The sequence below is a fragment of the Pogona vitticeps genome, chromosome 3 (assembly GCF_051106095.1).
Source record: "Pogona vitticeps strain Pit_001003342236 chromosome 3, PviZW2.1, whole genome shotgun sequence".
NCBI classification, from domain to species: Eukaryota; Metazoa; Chordata; class Lepidosauria; order Squamata; family Agamidae; genus Pogona; species Pogona vitticeps.
In genome coordinates, this window is record NC_135785.1 from 226040461 (window position 1) to 226061197 (window position 20737).

Consider the following 20737-nt stretch of genomic DNA (forward strand, 5'->3'; position numbering starts at 1 on the left):
ATATACACACACAAATAAACACACACACGCACAAACCCCTCTCAGAGGCCCGACCCTTCCATCTGTCTGATGCAGACTCTGTATGCATAGTATTAGAACGTCTTGCAGCCTTTAATAGAGTTATCCACTCAACATCTCTCTGTAAAGCTAGGAACTCTCTGCTCATCTAGTTTGTAAACAACGAGCAGTAAATGGCACAGGGATGAGAAGCAGGCCATGGTCCTTCTGGCAAAGCTACCAGCCAGATTTGAACATCGATAGGTTCCAAAAGAAGGTTCTTTTAAAACAAATAAATGTGCTTTGGATCATTTGCACACCATCTAAATCCACCCACCCCCACCCACCCCACCCCTGCAGATTGCCTTCCCAACATCCTCACATCTCTACCCTGGCAGATTCAGCTAATCTTCACACAAGCAAGTGGGTCAGGACTCAGAGTAGAACAAGCAGCACTGGAATCCCAGTAAGTGCCACTGTATCCATAATTTAGGAGTTTTCAGAGATGTCACTGAGGGAAGAAAGAACTGAGGAACATGAAAATGCAGCTGTCTTTTGATTGCCTTCTTCAGCTCAGCATTAGCGGAGCAGGAAGAATGCTGGCAGAAGATGAGACCAGCAGGACACCAGTTTTTCCAACCTTTTCTTCAGCAGAACCTGGTCCAATTAAAATAATCTCTGTCCATTGTGATCTGCTGGAGTTCTGCTCCTGACCTCCCAGGCTCCTGCAATCCTGCCTGAGGATAACAAATTGCTTTGGTACATGAGAATCTCTGCTTGGAAATAGAAGTACGCCTTTTCGGGGATTGCATAGAGACTGTAAGCACTGCAGAGCAGCACTGCTCAGAAACAAAGATATGTATAAGAAAGGGATCGGATCTTGGAAAAGTGACTTCCCTGGACTACAGTTCTTTGAACCACCCAGCATGTCTGGCAGGGGGATTCTGGGAGTTGTAATCGCCCAAATCTAATTGTTCGAAATGGCAAGAGGAACCCAGGGTGCCTGTAGAGGGAACTGGGGATCCCATAGAAATTACTGGTGAATGTATCAGGATCATCAGTTGGCAGTAGAATTATGGGAAACAAACAGAGGCATTTCTTCACATTATTAAATCTTCCATTATGAAATCTGCAGCAACAAGATGCAATGGTGTCTCCAAGATAGGATGGCCTAAGTAGGTGACCAGGCTACTTTATGGAGGAGAAGAAGGGGATCAATCGTTGGGTTTTAGTTACAAATGCAGAAGGAACCAATTCATCTCGAGGCAGTATAACATTAGGTGTCAGTTACTGAGAAATAAATTGTACAGTGCTGGGCAGCCTCTGGGAGTGGAAGCACTGCCCCGTGTCCTCAGGCCAGCTGGGGTCACACCATACTCCCCCCCCCCTTTGCCACCACTACCTTGGCAGTGGAAAGGAAGAGGAGGAGGAGGAGGAAGTGGCTCACATCTCCTTTGAAACAAAATACATAGGGAATGCATTGTAGGCAGGTGTGCATAGTTTATTTTCAAGTCGGACCACATAGCTGGGAGGCTTCTGGACCACGATTCAATCTTGAATACAATACTCCTTGTATAATATTTTTTAAAGGTAAAGCCTGGCTTATTCGCTGCCACACCAAAAAAAAAAAAAAAAAAAAAAAACCTGAAGGAGAAAAGTATTGTCTTTATGCCTCACTTGTCGTCTTCCTTGGTGGCCAGTTGTTTGGTCACCATGGAAAGCAAGATGGTCTCTGAGGTCTTGATAGTTTTTAAGAACAAAGTCCTTCACTTGCATCTGAAATTCGTGTTTCCAAAATCCAAATCTGATTTTAAAATCCAGCTAGGTTCCAACCTAGTGTTAAAATACTGAGCCTAGAAACAATCTACTGTACCTGGATTAATAAGAGCATGTTCAAGCTTTGTTAGTTAGTTAGTTAGTTAGTTAGTTAGTTAGTTTAAAATGTTAAAGACCAAGGGACAGGGGCTGCAGCTAGCTCATTCCTAAGTGTAACACCGTTCAGCTCAGCCATGTGCCCCCTTGATCACTACTAAAGCCTGTGGAGTGTCTATCTTGCTGAAGGCTTGTCCTTGGGCACTTTCCTGGTACAAGGGTACCAAGAAAGCATTCAGTCCAGACTCATATACTTGTCTGTTTTTGTCATACTTCTTTCTTTGTTTTTTCTTCTTCTTTAGAGCAGATCATTAATGGAGAGCAGTTCATATCACAAAACAAGTGCTTTAAACTGGAAATATTTCATACCCTTCATTTGGCCTGTTTCTCTTCCACTGTGGTCACATCTTTGTAAACTGTGAGCCTGCAGGCGAGATTAGTTCTATTCCTTTTAAACAAGAATTGTGGTGGTGGTTGTTATATTCTTACATTCTCTCTTTGGTTTTCTGTTTGTGACATCCTGGTAGCTACCTAGAACTCTGGCTTATTTTTTTTCATGGAAAGTCATATCAGAAGCTGCAGCTGGCATGTCACCATCAGGAAAAAAAAACATGCTTGTGTTTTGGCAACCAGAACAAAAACTTAAGATATAAATCCACTCAATAATAAGTACAGCTGTACATGATGCAATCTACTTTTATACAGACATGATTATAGTGTTTCCTCTTTCCAGAGCACATGCCTTTACTATACTGTACTTTCTGAGCTGTTTGGAAAAGGCAGACAGAATGTTCTCTTCAGATTTTCAGATTTAGTGTGCAAAGACCTAATTGGCTTCCATATAGTGTGAATGTTATGAAAGCGCATACAGGATTATGCACACAGATGCCCAAATATAACCCTATATACACATTCATTTAATTGCCTGAACAGGGCTTAGCTTACATGCCAAAGGACTGCCTGAAGAGAAAGCTCTTTGCCGAGTGACAGAAATAGCAAACATAACCTTCATTTTCAGGGACTAGCTAGTAAGAAGACCCTCTCTCATAGTACCACTAGATGTGCTTGCAATTTTTGCAGCCGATACAAGAAAGCCTCTCTTGGAAGAACGTAAAACTTAGGCAGGCTCTAGTCTTTCTGCTCAAAAGACTCCCCAAGGAAGCCAATGCCAGCAAGCAATTATTTTAAAAAGAGTAATCCTCATATACCAATGTACATAGATGTAATAGATTAATTAATTGATTAATAGAACAAAATTTGTTTAATCAGATGGTAGCCCTATTAATCATTTAATTAGACCGAGTGCTCAATGAAACAGTAACACTGTAACTTGCTGCTGGAGGCTCAATCGAAAAGATACAAGAAATCCATCAATGTGCTTTGTGCCGCTGTTTGGGTACTAGGGTTGCTAGAGAAAACCTTCTAACCTGCCAGTGGCCTTGGGAGAAAAAGTGAGAATACATTCTCCTCACATATCATTGTTCTAATCCAGATTCATATATCTCTCCCCCTATGGCTGCTGTTTAAGTTTCAGAAAACAAATACAGTATGTGGAAAAAATTAATGCATTGCACGTATGGTCTAGTTTGGTCTGAAATCGTAATAATGAAGGGTTGAATGAACCTAATTTGGATGGCAATACCCTTTCTGAATCCAGGATCCTGGTATAGCAAATCACTGGTTGGAGTACCAGGGTGCAAGACCTGTGCAGGAGACTGGTAACAGTACATTTTACTGTATGTATGTAGTCACCCAGGAATTAGTAGCATACAACTCCTAGCATCCTTTACCATTGCTTATGTTGAAGATCACATAGTTCTCCAATGTCTATCATTGCTAGGGTTGATAGAAGTTGGAGATCAATGTCTGTGGGGTGACGCATTCTCCAACCCTCCTTCTCTACCAAAAGGCTTAAGCACGGCTGCACCAGCTACAAGCAGTTTAGAACAGGGGGTGCAGAACGTAACAGGGTTCAGCAACTTTCAGCTCCAGCCAACATGGCCAGATATGGGAAGTGGCAACCCAACAAAAGATGGAGGATTTCTCTTCTGCACTGATCCTGCTAATCGATCTGGAGCTAAGATAAGCCCGCATGGCAACACATGGCATATTGGTGATAAACAGTGTTCTGCTCACTCATGCAGAAGTATCCTCTGAAATGCAAACAGCCTAGAAGTGCAAGCAGTCAAAAGAAGGTTTAAGTAGGCACACAACCAGAATATAGCAAGCTGGCAATGTCAGACCTGTGCTCTTGAATCTTAAGATATATCAGTAGCTGCCAATTTTATTCATTACATTTATATCTTTCTAAGTTGCTCATGGAGGATGGCATGTTGAGTCTCCCTTTCCATTTTATCCTTACAACAATGCAGTGAGATAACATTTAAGGTCAGAATCCGCTTCATATTACTCGCAATGCACCCAAGGCAACTCATAGGGGTCCCGCGGCCTCCCATTATTTTCCCTTCAGTGAGGTAGGTCGGCCCGAGAGAGAATAAGCAAGGTCACCCACTGAGTTTCCTGGTGATTTCGACCTAGGTCTCCTAATCCAACAATCTTAACTATCAGGCCGTCCCGCCCCAAGATCAGCTAGTCCTCAAGGTGTGAGAATTTGAACCCAGATCTCCTTTGCCCAGCTTCAAGAGTTAGTCTTAGACCAACGAATGCATCTCAACGTGGTACAGCCAGTGGCCGGAAAAGTTGCTACTGAGGACTACCACTCCCAGAATCCCCCAGCAAGCCCTGCCGGCAGGTGGATTCTGGAAGGTGTCGTCCAAAATGATGTTTGTTTCGTTCGTTTGTCCAAGCTGGGGGGGGGGAATTAGAGAAATCGCTGCCGCCGCCGCAGAGTCACCCGGCAGTTCCTCTCCCCGTGTGTGTGTGTGTGTGTGTGTGTGTGTGTGTGTGTGTGTGTGTGTGTGTGTGTGTGTGTGTGTGTGTGTGTGTGTGTGTGTGTGTGTGTGTGTGTGTGTGTGTGTGTGTGTGTGTGTGTGTGTGTGTGTGTGTGTGTGTGTGTGTGTGTGTGTGTGTGTGTGTGTGTTGCTCTCTCCCCTCTCAGGGAACCGGTGTCTTGGCAGCGCAGCCGCACCGCGGCGCCGAGCCCCTTGCAGAGGCGCCACCCGCGACAGGCTGTGTGGGCGCCTACGTGCCGCGCGGCCGCTGGCAGCTGCGTGTGGGTGTGCAAGGCGGCGGGGAGTGGGTGTCGGCGGAGAGAAGAGCGGGGCTTTGGCAGCCGAGAGAGCCGGGGGGGGGGGGTGGCGCCTTGCAGCTGGAGCTCCAGCTCGGTGGACTTGGCGGCGCGAAGGGAGGCGCACCCCCGTCGCCTCACAAACCATGGCCCGCCTCGACAACGCGGGGGAGGAGGCAAGGCCACCCGCCCCCCTCCCCCCGCAGTCAGCCGAGGCCTCCCTCCGTTCTCATGGAGAGCCCGACACCCCCCTCCCTCCCGATCCGCAACTCTTGTCAGCCGGGCCAAGGGAGCTCCCGCTGGAGGAAGGGGGGGCTCTGACGCCCGCTGACGGCAGCAAACTGGCCGAGCAAAGCCTGCGTCGTCGGCCTCCCTTCCTCTTCCCCCCCCCCCGCGCTTCCCCGCTCCTCCCCTTTTCACAGCCAGCTGGGCTGAATCGCTGTAGGGAACCTCGGTCACCGAGCGATCCCCCAGTGCTTCATGGCTTCTCAGGCAGAAAACACAATTAATCTGGGGTCAGGGGGTAAAGAAGCATCCACCCAGGATGCGGAGAGAGTAATCATCTCTCTCTCTCTCGTACCCCCACCCCACCCCCTTGCCCGCTGCATGCCCTAGATCACAAACTTACATATGTGAATAGAGAGCTGCAAGGTTAGTGTTTATATAAACTGAAGATCGCTCCCAAACTCCGACAGGGTTGAATCCCAGAGTTTGGGGGAAGGTTTATTGTTTTAAACTACAAACCCCAGCATCCCGCAGCCACTGTGGCCAGGGGACATGCTGGCCGGTGGATGCTGGCAAGTGTAGTCCAAAAAGGAACTTTCTCAATGTCTTTTTAATCCCAGAGGGGTCATCCTATTAATCTGTTGCAGAAAAAACAGCAAAGAATCTTATGGCGCCCCTAAAGATAGACAAGTTCTTTATTCAGCAGATTATGAGCCGTTTGACACCCTATCCAGACCCATCTGAAGACTGAGGCTACACACCCGGAAGGCTTGTATATGAAAAAAAAATAGTCTAAAGCAGGTGTAGATGATGGTTTTTTGTTTGTTTGTTTTTTGTATTTTTCAGCTTGGCCAGCAACTTGAGGCGGTGGTGGGTGAAGTTCCTTCTCAAAGCAAGAAAACCAGTGGTTCAACTGACCATCAAAAATCAGTGATCTGGCTTCCCTAGCCACTTTCCAGCATCAATTTTATATTTATTTAAACTTCATTTAACTCACCTACCTTAGACTCTGCAGTGCCACAAGATTCTTTAACTCTGGCTAGACTCTGGCTTGAACTAGTTTTAACTGATAAATCTTTTGGTCCTGAAAAACAAGAGTATTTTTGAATATGTGCAATATGTTGCTCTCTCATCAAACAGTAAAGAAGCCCAGTCCTCTCACTTGTAATAGTTGTAACCTCTATGTAATCCTAAATCCATAATCTCCATTTTTGAAGCTTAACCACTGGGTTTTAATCACCATGGCTGAAATCTTATGGCAACTAGAGAAACAGAACAAACCCATTGAATAAGTGGGAATTTTATGAGTTAATTCTTCTGAAAGTGTCATGGATTCAGTTGGCCTACTGTATTTGTGGCTTATTACACTAAGCAGTAGCATAATTTCAACCAGCATTTTACAATTTATCTCATTTTCTGAGTTTATTTATATTTTTGACACTTTAGTTTCAATCCACTAAATAAAATAGATTTAATTCTAAGTAAATATACACAGGATTGTGCTATTTTTGAGCCAAATTCACAATGGTGCCAGTGGAACACAAATGGTGGATGTGTATCGCCAACTTAACCAACATAACAGCACCACTGATTGTCCTCTGAAAAATGCAGTCATATCCAATCTCCCAATGTAGTTTAGCTTGTTAGTTTGGAGCTGTAAAAATGGCAGCAAGAACAAAATGTTTTATGGCAATCTATAGATTAGCAAACAAATTATGGCATAAACTTCCATGAAGCTCATCAGATACAGGAAAAGTTACATCTACAGACATATAACAATGGATCTGTTCGAGCAGGCTGTAATCCCTGAAAACTTGCGCAGCATAATGGATATAAACAATGAGATAGAAATTGGTATAACTGGATAAAACAACAAAGTGACTTGTGACACCTTAAAGAGAGACCGATTTAAGGTACTGCTCTTTGCTGTTATTACTAGTCTTACCTTTTGGCTGTCACCACAAATTACTACACACATTCCCCTTTTTTTCTCGCCCTAGATTGCACACATGAAGAATATTCTTTTGCCTTTTGTTCTTAGTACTCCCAACTAAAATCCAAGTATGAGTGGCCATTCATGATTCTGTAAATTTAGTTACAGTTTGCTAGTCAAATATCCATCTTGTCATGCCCGTAAAGACTGAAATTTAAAATTCTACAAGAATTATGTATGTGATGGCTGAAATCCTGTTGAGTAACACTAGCAACAGGAACAATGTCATTGGCAGGGGCAGTTTGTCACTGATTAAAGACTTCCTCTTGCAATTTCAGGGTATGAATGGCTTGTATACAAGGTGATGGTTGCATGCATCCCAAAGTTGTAAAAGGAAGCCTTTAGCCAGCAGACCTTGCAGAACAGGCTTTTGTCCACTGTTTAATTGTATGTTTATTTTTATACTAGTGGTGTGCCGAAAATTTCACCGATGAATGTATGGACCATTATTGTTTAATCTAGCAGAAGAAATCCTTGGAAAAAAATTGAAAAAGGGAGAAATTTTGCAGAATGTTTTTGTGGGAGAACATCAGGATTTCTGTGGTTGCTTTAATTTTGAGGTGGCTAAAAATATTTTTAAATGTCCAGTCCTTCCTTTTGCAATAATCTCTGTAGCAGCAAATAGCTTCTCCAGCTGCCCACAAGTTAATTAAAACTCTGTTGTAAGGTAATCCCCTCCACAGGGTTTTTACATGTCAAAACAGGTGGGCAAACACTGAAGCTGCAGAGTGATGGAGAGATTGTACTACAAAGTACAGTACACATGCATCACCTTCAGATATCTTGTGAAATTATGCTAAGTGCAGAAACACTACCAAAAGAAATTCTAAGGGGTCCTTTAAATGATGCAGAAAATTGGAAGTGGAAATAAAAGAATGTCTTTCTCATAGGGAAATAAAACTTTCAGGAAATTGGAGAATAAATTATACACGAGCTTGACCTTTTCTGTAGAGCTGGACGCAATAGTACTCTCCCTCATACTTACTATTCAGTCTATTTTTGTGCAGACAAAGTTATCTATAATAATCCCTCCAAAGAGTAACACGTGGGATGCCCTAGGGAAGGTGCTGAACTCTGAAGAATGACAATTAGTGCTGAATCAAATTTTGTAGAAGCCATTTTTTTGGAAACATCCTGAGATTTTATTTCTTTTTCTTACTCCTCTAAGTTTTTATTTTACTTACTTTTGTTGGCAAGGTGATGTCTCTGCTTTTTAAGATGCTGTCGAGATTTGTCGTTGCTTTCCTCCCAAGAAGGAGGCGTCTTTTAATTTCATGGCTGCTGTCACCATCTGCAGTGATCAAGGAGCCCAAGAACGTAAATTCTGTCACTGCCTCCATATCTTCCCCTTCTATTTGCCAGGAGGTGGTGGGAACAGTGGCCATGATCTTAGTTTTTTTGATGTTGAGCTTCAGACCATTTTTTGCGCTCTCCTCTTTCACCCTCAATAAGAGGGTCTTTAATTCCTGCTCACTTTCTGCCATCAGAGTGGTATCATCTGCATATCTTAGATTGTTGATATTTCTTCTGGCAATCTTAATTCCAGTTTGGGATTCATCCAGTCCTGCCTTTTGCATGACGTATTCTGCATATAAGTTAAATAAGCAGGGAGACAATATGCAGCCTTGTTGTACTCCTTTCCCAATTTCAAATAAATTAGTTCTTCCATATCCAGTTCTAACTGTTGCTTCCTGTCCCACATATAGATTTCTCAGGAGATAGACAAGGTGGTCAGGCACTCCCATTTCTTTAAGAACTTGCCATAGTTTGTTGTGGTCCACATAGTCAAAGGCTTTTGCGTAGTCAATGAAGCAGAAGTAGATACTGTATTTTTCTGGAACTCTCTGGCTTTCGCCATAATCCAGTGCATGTTAGCAATTTTAGTTCCTCTGTCCCATCGAAATCCAGCTTGTACTTGTGGAAGTTCTCGGTCCACATAGTGCTGAAGCCTACCTTGTAGGATTTTGAGCATAACCTTGCTAGTGAGTGAAATGAGTGCAATTGTTTGGTACTTGGAGCATTCTTTGGCACTGCCCTTCTTTGGCATTGGGATGTAGACTGATCTTTTCCAATCCTCTGGCCACTGCTGAGTTTTCCAAACTTACTGGCATATTGAGTGTAGCACTTTAACAGCGTCAGATTTTAAATAGTTCAACTGGAATGCCATCACCTCCATTGGCCTTGTTGTTAGCCAAGCTTTTTAAGGCCCACTTGTCTTCACTCTGCAGGATGTCTGGCTCAAGGTCAGCAACCACACTATCTGGGTTGTCCACGACATCCAAATCTTCTTGGTATAATTCCTCTGTGTATTCTTGCCACCTCTTCTTAATGTCTTCTGCTTCTGTTAGGTCCCTTCCATTTTTGTCCTTTATCATGTCCATCTTTGCACAAAGATGGACATGATAAAGGCAGGACTGGATGAATCCCAAACTGGAATTAAGATTGCCAGAAGAAATATCAACAATCTCAGATATGCAGAGATTTTCTTGAACAGATCTCTGGTTTTTCCCTTTTTATTCTTCTCCTCTATATCTTTGCACTGTTCATTTAAGAAGGCCCTCTTGTCTCTCCTTGCTATTCTTTGGAAGTCTGCATTCATTTTTCTGTATCTTTCCCTGTCTCCCTTGCATTTTGTTTCCCTTCTCTTCTCTGCTATTTGTAAGGCCTCGTTGGACAGCCACTTTGCTTTCTTGCATTTCCTTTTCTTCGGGATGGTTTTTGTTGCTGCCTCCTGTATAGTATTACTAGCCTCATCCTTAGTTCTTCAGGCACTCTGTCCACCAAATCTAGTTCCTTAAATCTATTCTTCACTTCCACTGTGTATTCATAAGGGATTTGGTTTAGATTATACCTGACTAGCCCAGTGGTTTTTCCTACTTTCTTCAGTTTAAGTTTGAGTTTTGGTATAAGAAGCTAATGATCAGAGCCACAATCAGCACCAGGTCTTGTTTTTGCTGACTGTATAGAGCTTCTCCGTCTTTGGCTGCAGAGAACATAATCAATCTGATTTCAGTATTGCCCATCTGGTGATGTCCATGTGTAGAGTCGCCTCTTGTGTTGGAAAAGTGTTTGTGAAGGCCAGCTTCTTCTCTTGACAAAGCCTTTGCCTTGCTTCATTTTGAACTCCAAGGCCAAACTTCCCTGTTGTTCCTTTTATCTATTGACTCCCTAATTTAACATTCCAGTCCCCTATCATGAGAGGAACATCTTTCTTTGGTGTCAGTTTTAGAAGGCGTTTAAGTCTTCATAAAATTGGTCAATTTCAGCATCTTCAGCATCGATGCTTGGTGCCTAAACATGGATTACTGTGATGTTGAAAAGTCTGCCTTGGATTCATATTGAAATCATTCTACTGTTTTTGAGATTGTATCCCAGTACAGCTTTTCCCACTCTTTTGTTGACTATCAGGGCTACTCCATTTCTTCTAGGGGATTCATGCCCACAATAGTAGATATGAGAATTGTCTGAATTGAATTCGCCCATTCCCATTCATTTTAGTTCACTGATGCCCAGCACGTCAATGTTTATTCTTGCCATCTCCTGTTTGACCACATCCAGCTTACCAAGGTTCATAGATCTTACATTCCAGGTTCCTATGCAGTATTTTTCTTTGCACCCTTTGACTTTCATTTCATTTCCAGGCACATCCGCAGCTGAGTGGCCTTTTGGCTTTGGCCTAACCACTTCATTAGCTCTGGAGCTACTTGTATTTGTCCTCTGCTGTTCTTCAGTAGCATGTTGGATGCCTTCCGACCTGAGGGGCTCATCTTCCAGCATCATATATTTTAGCTTTTTGTTTCTGTCCATGGAGTTTTCTTGGCAAAGGTACTGGAGTGGCTTGCCAGTTCCTGCTCCAGGTGGATCACGTTTAGTCAGAACTCCCCATTATGACCTGTCCGTCTTGGGTGTTCCTGCACGGCATAACCCATAGCTTCTCTGAATTACTCAAGCCCCTTCACCACGACAAGGCAGCAATCCATGAAGGGGTTAAGTGTGTCCAGGTAGTGCATATGCACTGCATCACTTTGAAAGAATAAAAACCAAATGGAAAACTTCCAGAAGTGCTAAGAGACAGAAGGGGGCATTGAAGAGGATTTCTGTTTAATTTTCTCTTAAGGCTCCAGTCAAGAACATGTCTGATACAATAAAAAAAATCGTTCTCATTGTCCCCTCTTGTCTCTTCCTGCTTCTAGAAGGAAGTCTTCCTTTTTTTTGTTTTTGTTTTTAAAGTGATGCAGGGCATATATTCTGCCCCAATACATGTAAAATATTTTTTAAAACTTCCTAGATTCCTCCACAGAGCAGAGGATGTATTTAATTTGCCAATATCTTGGCTGCAGCTGCCAAGAAAGCCAACACAGTCCTAGGCTGCATCAACAAGGGGATAGCATCAAGATCACGGGAAGTGATAGCAACACTCTATACCACACTGGTGAGGCCATATTTGGAGTGCTGTGTCCAGTTCTGGTCACCACAATACAAAAAGAAGATGCTGATGACCTGGAAAGAGTGCAGAGAGAAGCAACAGAGATGATAAGGGCACTGGAAGCTAAATCCTATGAAGGTCTTGCCTAAAAGAACTAGGTATGTTTAGCTTAATGAAGAGAAGATGGAGGGGAGACATGATAACAGTCTTCTAATATCTGAAGGGTTGCCACAGGGAAGAGGGCATCAATTTATTCTCCATTGAGCCTGAGAGTAGGACAAGAACCAATGGGTGGAAACTCGTCAGAGGGAGATCCAACCTGGAAATAAGGAGGAATTTCCTGAAGGCGAGAACCTTTAAAGAGTGGAACAGCTTATCTCCCGATGTTGTTCGTGCCCCATCGCTGGAGGTTTTCAAGAAAAGATTGGACAGCCATCTGTCTGGGATGGTATGAGGTCTGGGATGGTATAAGGTCTTCTGCCTTGGGCAGGGGGTTGGATTAGAAGACCCCCAAGATCCCTTCCAACCCTATGATGACTCTATGATTCTTAAGTCATGTTAGTATTGCCAATATAGTATTGGCAATTTAAATAGATTCAAACAATACAATATAGTATTGGCAATTCAAACAGAAATACTTGTTTTAGTTCATTCCCAGTGATTGTACATGTTGGAAATGAACCAAAACAGAGAGATACTACCTGCACCAAAAAAGTAGAAGCCCCTGACAGGAAGGTCTGGGTACAACTACTCCCGGGCAGGCTCTTCTGCTCCAGAAAAGATGTGGTTGATCACTGTCTTTAGCAACAAACCAGCTCATGACTGCAGCAGACCAAATGATGGGCTAAATGCCAGTACAGTCACCCTCACAGCTGCTTTTCCTGCTAATTGTAGTGGTAGTGCAAAATAAATGCAACCCTTATGGAAAAAAGCCATAATAGTGCTTTACAAACACTGCTAATTGTGAGTCTTTCCTGTATGAAACTGACCAGAATCCTACTGTGCAGTTGTGCAAATTGCCACTGTTATATTTTATCTCCCTCCTCACATACCAGTTATGTGAGTTGAATGTGATGAGGGATGCATGCAGAAGCTGGTTAAATAATAGCAATTCATTACTGCAGTTTGTACATACCTTTGCGCTTATGCCAGCCCAGCTAACCAGTACGATTCTGGCCAGTGTTAGAGACTAGCTCTACTAGTGTGTTCAAAAAAAAATTCTAGGCCACTAACTCCCAGAAGCATTTTTAGGATGCTGCAGCAGTCTTTAAATACTGCATTTTAGATTTCACCACAGGAAGAATTGCAACCACTGAAGTATAGTGCCAATGCCATAAAGACAGACAGAAGGATATATCAGACCCTTCCAAGACATCCAAGAAGATCAACAGGATTACAGTTATTCATCTTCTGGCCTAGGTTGTCAAAGATGGTGCCATATTCATTTCTGTCCTAGATCTAGGTAAGAAATGAGACTGAAATAGATACACTCAAGCACCCTGTTCTATTACACTGTACTTGGGGTCAGTCAATAACAGGATAGATTTGATTTAAATTAAATTGTTCGAAGTAATGATTTAAATCACTGATCAAAATGTAATCATGTGACCACCTAAAGTGCAATTTGGTTGCTGTACCCTTAATATACAATTTTCACAATACATACCTTGCACCATCTCCTTGCTCAGACTGACTTCCAATAATCCTCTATTCATTGATACTTCTACCATCTAAAAGTACTTTCAAAGCACTTCAGAGAAGAGGTAAGGGTTTAATGACAACAACTTAGTCTACATGAAGTTGGAGAGGTATCTATAGCTAGAATTGCCACTCTAAAGGAATTAGCATTGAATAAAAGCACTGTTTAGTAATATAGCTGGAAAATTCATAATCCTTAATCCATAATATGACATTTCCATTATAACATATTTAAATTAAAATTATTATTACATAGAATTTGTTAAAAAGCATTTTAACATAAAAAATCTGATTTAAATAAAATACTGATAACATATGATTCTTGTTTTTATTTCTTTAATAAAATCATGAATTTTTATTTCTCAAAATCAGAAGAATCCAGATTTTTTTTCATAAGGACTTTCTTCAGATAGGTGGAGCTACATTTTCCAAAAACACAGGTCTCCATTAACTCAAAAGTTCCTATACAGAAGGGCAAAAGGAGATTGCAGCTATATTCATTTCTTAAAAACAGCCACCACCACCACCAGCAGCAGCTTCTGCATCTGTATCCACAATCAAAATGCCAGGAAATGGCCAAGTATTGCTGCACAATATCATGACTGTGTTGCCAGCAGGAAAAAGGATGATAATTGAAAGACAGCCTGAATGGTGGTAATGCCAATTGCAGCAGTCAATATAGTCTACAGGATACCCTCTTGTGCTCACTACCATTCATAAAGTGACACTAAGCAAATATAAAACAAATATAGGCTTAATTGGGATTGTATACATCACATAACAAACTGTATAAGGTGGTGTAAAGAACTGTTGCCGGATTGTGGCCCTTCAAATGTGCCAGGTGCCCCCAGGGGGCTATATAGCCCCCATTGAGAATAGGTGCTGTAGCCTATCTTGACTACTGCCATTGGTGTTGTCAAACACAATATTGTTGGGGAAAGGGGGGCAGTAGGAAGAGCAAAAAATACAATATTGGCAGGGAAAGTGGTTTGGGGAGGTAGGAGGAAAATGTAACATGAGATGGGTTTACTCAACAAAGGAATCTACAGCTGTTCATTTGCAAGATATGAACAACTTACCAATAAAGACAAAATTGCTAGGAAGGGCAGGACAACAAGAAAAGAAAACAACCTAACACAAGATGCTACTGGTTTACAAGATCTGAGGAGTATTGTTAAAAATATGATATTCTGGATGTCATTAGCGATAGTACACAACATCTTTGGAGGGTTTTTGTTGTTGTTATTAATTACCAGATAGTAGTGTAGTGATGAGACAGGTGGAATGGTTGACAGTCTGATAAGGTATAAATACCAAAATTCTACTAAAATTAAGTAAGACCATTCCCAGCCACAAAGCACAAAACAATAACTCCACAGATTGGATCCTTTGTGCATGGCAGGAGAGAAAGCTGAACACCTTCCATATGTGTTATCTCTGACACATTTTTGGTATTACCTGGCAGGACAAAGTTCCAAATAGAGTAGTCCTAGAACGAGCTGGAATTTTTAGCATGTATACATTACTGAAACAGCAACATCTATGTTGGCTTGGGCACGTCGTGAGAATGGCTGATGGTCGGATTCCAAAGGATCTCCTGTATGGACAATTAGTGCAGGGAAATCGCCCCAGAAGGAGACCCCAGCTGTGATACAAGGACATCTGCAAGCGGGATCTGAAGACCTTAGGAATGGACCTCAATGATGGGAAACCCTGACATCCCAATTTGAAGAGACTCTTGTCCAGCAGGCTGAGGCAAAGAGGCACACACGAAAGCAACAAAATCAGGGAGCTGGACAGGGGACAGATTGCATTTGTCTTCAGTGTGGAAGGGAATGTTACTCTTGAATTGGCCTTCTCAGCCACACTAGATGCTGTTCCAAGTCCTCCATACAGAGCACGTTACCATAGTCTTTCGAGACTGAAGGATGGCTAACTCTTTCTAAAATAACTTTTCATATATTTTTTTAACAACCAGATACAGAATCTCTTTGTAAACACATATGCCTCTTTGGCCAGGAAGCTCTCCTCCTGAGAGTCAGCTAATTGGATCTTGAAAGTGTACAACTTTCAGATTTCCCCAGACCTGAAGCTGATTACTTCTTTAAAGACTGGTGTCAGAACTCTCCTCTCAGAAATCCTGAGAGAATTTTCCCCTTGAGATGGGGAAAGCATTTAGGGATGGAACAAACACAACTGCACTGTGCTTTTGTAATGCAGAAATGTTTTGAACATGCCTCACAAAACTGTATGCTAGTTCCCTGGAAGAACATAGCAAAATGTCTTTTTCTGGAGGACTGTCACTCCATTAGGCATTTTCTTTAAAGCAAGCCTGCTTTTTAAAAACTCTTTAAAGAAAACCTGTCTTTTGACTCTTGTTTCTGTAACTCTTCATTGCCCTGCAGCCTTTCCCCATGAAGCTGCAATATTGTATCTACTTTGCAACACTCTTGTTGGTAAGCCTGTTCCACACAAAGTCAGTTTATAACAAGTTCAAGTTCAAGTCTATTGTATTAGCTAAAAGCCGTCACAATTGTTTAAAATACAAACATGATAAAATAAAATCACAGACATATAAAATAATAAGAGACCCTTCATATCTGGGAGTCTCCCCTATAACAAAGTCACTCTTTTTCTCCTTTGAAGAGTCTTTTCTGAGGATCAGTATTTCAGCCCCCCCCAATTCTTTTCCAATAAAAAAGGGGTGAGGCAAACCATTCTCTTTCAACATAAGCAAAACTAATTAGTGTCTTCAATCTATGTCATCTGTTTTAATTTTGGGGATGTTTAAGGCCACCTATTCCTGCACAGAGGGGAAACAGTTTTACTTTTGAAAACTCATATGTAATTTGAAAACCCTTTGCTCCAAACACCCCCAAATTTGGCACAGAGCAAGGACAGATTGTCTGCTACACCTGTGCTAACTTTGGTGATGATCTGAAGTCCAGTTTCAAAGTGATTTTTTTCTTTTTTGTTTTGGCTGCCTCCATTTTTGGCATTGCCTTGTATAGTGTTGATTTGCTTGGCTGTGCAATAACATGGCTGCACTGTCATGCAGCTATAATCTAGTACTGAAAGGCTGTATACATGGAGTTCAAGGTAGAATGGATATGAGCAAATATAATCTGCAAAGCTTAGCAAATATTAGAGCAGCTACTGAGAATTCCTCTAACTCCCCTTGAGAGTCAATTTGTAAAATTCTTGGCTGGATGTCATTTCATGGGGGCAGAAAAATATGTCTTCCAGTCATCTCCCCTGGGGAGCAAATTCCTAGATACAGTCTAACAAGTTTTCAAGTCCTTTTTTCCCCTTCTGTATTGTTCTGCTGCTGTCCCATCTGTGTCTTCCTCTCTAACTCCTTGGGAAGCCCAATAACTTATCTGACTCTATTCATCCACAGAGTGAGCCCAGCGGTGTCATTTCCCATGTCCAGACTCAGCAGAACTGTGGGAACCACACTGGCAAAAATCGCAGACAGAGGCAGCAGGAAGGCATCTAGAAATTAGTTTCTAGATCCCTTAAGCTTCCACAGGCAAGCCCTTTCTACGTGCTCTTGCTCTGCAGTAGAGTTTCAAGTGCTTTACTGTAAGATCACATCATATGCTAAATGTATCCACCATGGCTTACCTCCATGCCACCTGTGAAAAAAAAACACCAATTCAGGTATCATGTCTCAAATGTATACCTGCCAGAGGAGCCTATTCATTATTAACATAGAGGCCATGAACTGCTGAGCTCCACAAGTCAGTCCAGGGAGTTTTTGGTGCAGATGCTGATGTCTCCTATAGCATTATACCTGGAGTTTCCACCACTGTCATGAGGGCACTTCTGTTAACTGAGATGGGGAAACTGTCAGGTAGTGGTGTAGTTAGTACACCAAGAGCGGTCCACACTCTGACAAGAGCCTAGCACCAAGTACCTGTAATCAGAATTGGGGAAGTGCTGGACTTGGAAAGGATGCTGGTGCCATGGTATATCACGTTTACCTTATCTCGCAAAAAATGGGGCTTCATCAACAACTCTGAGGGATGCAAGGGCAGAAAGCTCTTTTTGTCTGCTCTGCTCATTGGAGACATTGCAAGGTGGATGGCAATGTTTTTTTTTTTTTAATTCACTCAAGTAAAATTCAGCGGCACCGATACACCCTGATCAAAAGGACAACCGATAGGCCAACTGCAAGGGCAGTTGGAAGGTTGCAGATTAGACAGGGCAGCTGTGCGGGATAGATAAGACAGGTTGCGGACCAGACAGAGAGAAGGATGGAAAGGAGAAATGATGATTCATCTTGGAATCATCTTAGAAGTTCAGAACCCCTGTAAAGAAGGCGCTGCTAGGGACCTACACCACTGAGCTATCCAGCAGCTGAACATTGTTTCCAGAAAGTAGGTAAAGGTAAAGCTTCCCCTTGACATTTAGTCCAGTCGTGTCGGAGTCTAGGGCACAGTGCTCATCCACGTCTCCAAGCCGTAGAGCCAGCGTTTGTCCAAAGACAGTTTCCGTGGTCACGTGGCCAGCATGACTAGACACGGAACGCTGTTACCTTCCCACCAAGGCGGTACCTATTTATCTACTCGCATTTTTAGATGCTTTCAAACTGCTAGGTTGGCAGGAGCTGGGACAAGCAACAGGAGCTCACTCTGTTGCGTGGATTCGATCTTCCGACAGGCTGGTCTTCTGATCTTGCAGCACAGAGGCTTCTGCCAAGTCCCCTGTTCTCCAGAAAGTAGCTGTCTTTATTGGGTGTGGCAGAAACAACAGTTTTCTTGGGCACCCGTTGAGAGGAGCTTTTGTATTCCATCACCTATTCCTTCAGTTGCCTCTCAAGAAAGGGACTGCAGGCCACTAAAAGCTCCTGCCCAATCAATGAAGCTTGTTAGGCTTCAAAGTGCCACACCGACAGCACAGCCAAACGCCTGCTTGCTTAATTTATATTTTATGTTATGGCTGCAAAATGTTGCTTTTGTGTTCCTGAAAAACCCTTTGGAATGTTCTTGCTTCCAGAGTTTGCACGTCCTGGTGAGTGGGATTTACATATTCTTAATGCATGAAGCTTTTGCTCTGTGGAAGACAATCAAGCTTGACATGGCTGATTCGCCTCTAAATGAGCCTTAAAGGGAGGAAGACAGCACATGTCTATCCGGCAACAAAAAATACAGGAAAAGCTCCGTTTTACATAAATATAAAATACCATCTTTATTAAATTTATTCTAAATGAATTTGGTTTTAATGTTCTCCAGAATGATTTGCAAATGTACTTAAATTGTCAATGTATATAGTGTTTATACAAGCTCAGCTTCCAATATTTCCACAGCGATATTTCTTTAAATTTTACGAAACAAATGAGAAAGCCACAAAGCACCATCAAAGCAAGGTCGGGTATCTCTGAAGAGAGAGGCACAATTTACAACATTTAGTCTACTCCCCACTGAACAGCAAATGGTACACAGGACAAAGCTACGGAAGATTTAGGGAGCATACGACGAAGACTGTTGGTGGCATTTCAGTAACTTTTTTGAGCTTTGAAATGCTTCGAGTTTCTTTTGAATCTTCTCAACATCGTGGCATAACGGAGCCAGCGCCTCCTCCGAGGGTACCGAACAAGTTCCGAGAAACCCGAACAAATGCTTTTCCCTCGCCCAAACCCGCTGCGCCACTCGATGCTGTGTACTGTACTACTGTATACAATAGAAGGGCGAGGCGACTTCTTTGACGGCACCCACTTCTCATGGGCGCAAGCTTCAGCGTGACGCAGAATTCCTCCTCGGCCACGAAGAGAGTTCTGCGTGCTCTCCGAAGCCTGCGTTATTTCTGCATCTCGAGAGATCGCAACAGTAGGAGAGATCGCCTCGTCTGGGTGGGACTCGTCGAGACCCAGCATACGTTGTGTCGGCGGGTCCTCCGAGGGGACCATCTGTGGTCCCGACCCGCTCGGAGTCGCCGAGCCGCGGAAGAGAAGACAGCGCGACTCCGCCTGGCGCGCCCGCCCGCCCCCACCACCTCGCCAACCGCCCACGGCAGCCCGGAACGCACTAGCCGGAGAGATCGCGCGCCTCGGTGCCCCGCTCGGAGCCGGGGCGCGCAGGAGAGGCGTCCGTCCCTCGTCCCCGTCCGTCCGCCCCCCCCCCCCCCGCCGGCCCGCCTCTACCTCCCCTCCCGCGGCGTAGAGCGAAAGCGAAAGCCGGGTGTGGCCCCGCCCCGCTCGCTGCGGCTGGAGGGAGCAGCGGAAGCTCGTCAGGCTGCAGGTTGGGCGGCTCCGAAGCGTTGCCCCGACTCGCGCTCGCATCTCCTCCGTCCCCATCACCCGCCGTCCCGGCAGCCCTTCGCGGTCCTTCGGCGTCGGAGGCGAAGAAGCGCGGCGGCGGCGGCGGCGCGCTGCCCACCTCGGAGCTGGCCATGTGGGCGCTGCGCGTGTGTTGGGTCCTGCTGGGCACCCTGGCTGCCGGTGAGTGCGTCTGCCCGCCTGCCCCCTCCCGCCTTCGCGCCCCCCTGCCTTTCCCCCGGCGCGGCCGGGCGCCCGAGGCAGGAGGGGGGGCGCGCGCGGTCTCCTCTGCCTGCCCCCAAGGTCTGCGCTGCCCTCCCTCTCCCCGACCTCGGGCTTCCCAGGAGGCGAGCGCTCCCCCCTCCCCGCGCGCTCCGCTCCGGAGGTGCTCCGGGCGAGTTCGGAGTATATCTGCGCAATTCTTTTCGCCGGCCCTCCTCTTTCGCGTTGTATAATCGGAGGTCTTCCGAGGCCCTCCTTGGGGGCCACCGAAGGCGGGGAGGGGGAGGTCGTCTCGGGGGGGGGATGAGTGTCGATGGGCCTGGGAGGGGCGGCCGGCTTTGGAAAGGGGGGAGGTTACGGGTGGGGGGATGAGGGCGATAGAACTCGCCCGTCCTGGTCCGAGGGGTCCGCCGCTCGTCCCACCGAAGTGCGCCACGCACCGCAGGCAGGGCTGGGCGCTCCGCCGAGCATCAGGCGCCGCGTCCCCCTCCCCGCTCCTCGGAGCGAAGCGGTTTCTTTCGGGGGGGGGGTTGGTAGGGGTTGCTGCGCTCGGGGATTGGCTCCCGCTCCCAACGCCTGATGCTTTCCATAAGCTTCGCTTCGGGAGTCCTGCTGTTCCGAAGGTGGCGTGGCAGGAACGACAGCCCCCCCCCCCGCGTATATATATATGTGTGTGTGCGCGTGTGTGCGCGGAGGGGAGGGGGGAGGATTTGGCGCGGGCGTCGGGTTCGCCTTGCCTTGGAAGCACAGGCGAGACGTTTTGAGGTGTACGGTTCTCTCTCCTCGCCCACATACTCCTGTTGGTTCCGGCGAAGCGAGGCGTAGGAGGCGGGGGGGGGGAAGGAGGAGGAGGAGGGG

At 44.7% G+C, this 20737-nt stretch overlaps 2 protein-coding genes across 21 annotated transcripts in view; both read left to right on the forward strand.

Annotated features, from left to right (window-relative positions):
• MYH15 (myosin heavy chain 15) overlaps positions 1 to 20737 on the forward strand; it is a 305993-nt gene that overhangs the window by 254775 nt on the left and 30481 nt on the right. The window lies entirely within an intron of this gene.
• The window catches only part of CD47 (CD47 molecule), a 75148-nt gene continuing 74055 nt past the window's right edge, over positions 19645 to 20737 (forward strand). For 17 of the 20 annotated variants that reach the window (XR_012085046.2, XR_012085049.2, XR_012085047.2 and 14 more), the window contains exon 1: positions 19645 to 19840. Coding sequence is in view for 13 of the 20 variants with exons in the window: in XM_072993899.2 (XP_072850000.2) it covers positions 19792 to 19840 (49 nt within the window). In the remaining 7 variants the exon portion in view is untranslated. Of the gene's footprint in view, positions 19841 to 20389; positions 20503 to 20737 lie in introns of those variants that run through there. The other 3 variants (XM_078389862.1, XM_078389860.1, XM_078389863.1) reach the window with 1 other exon arrangement.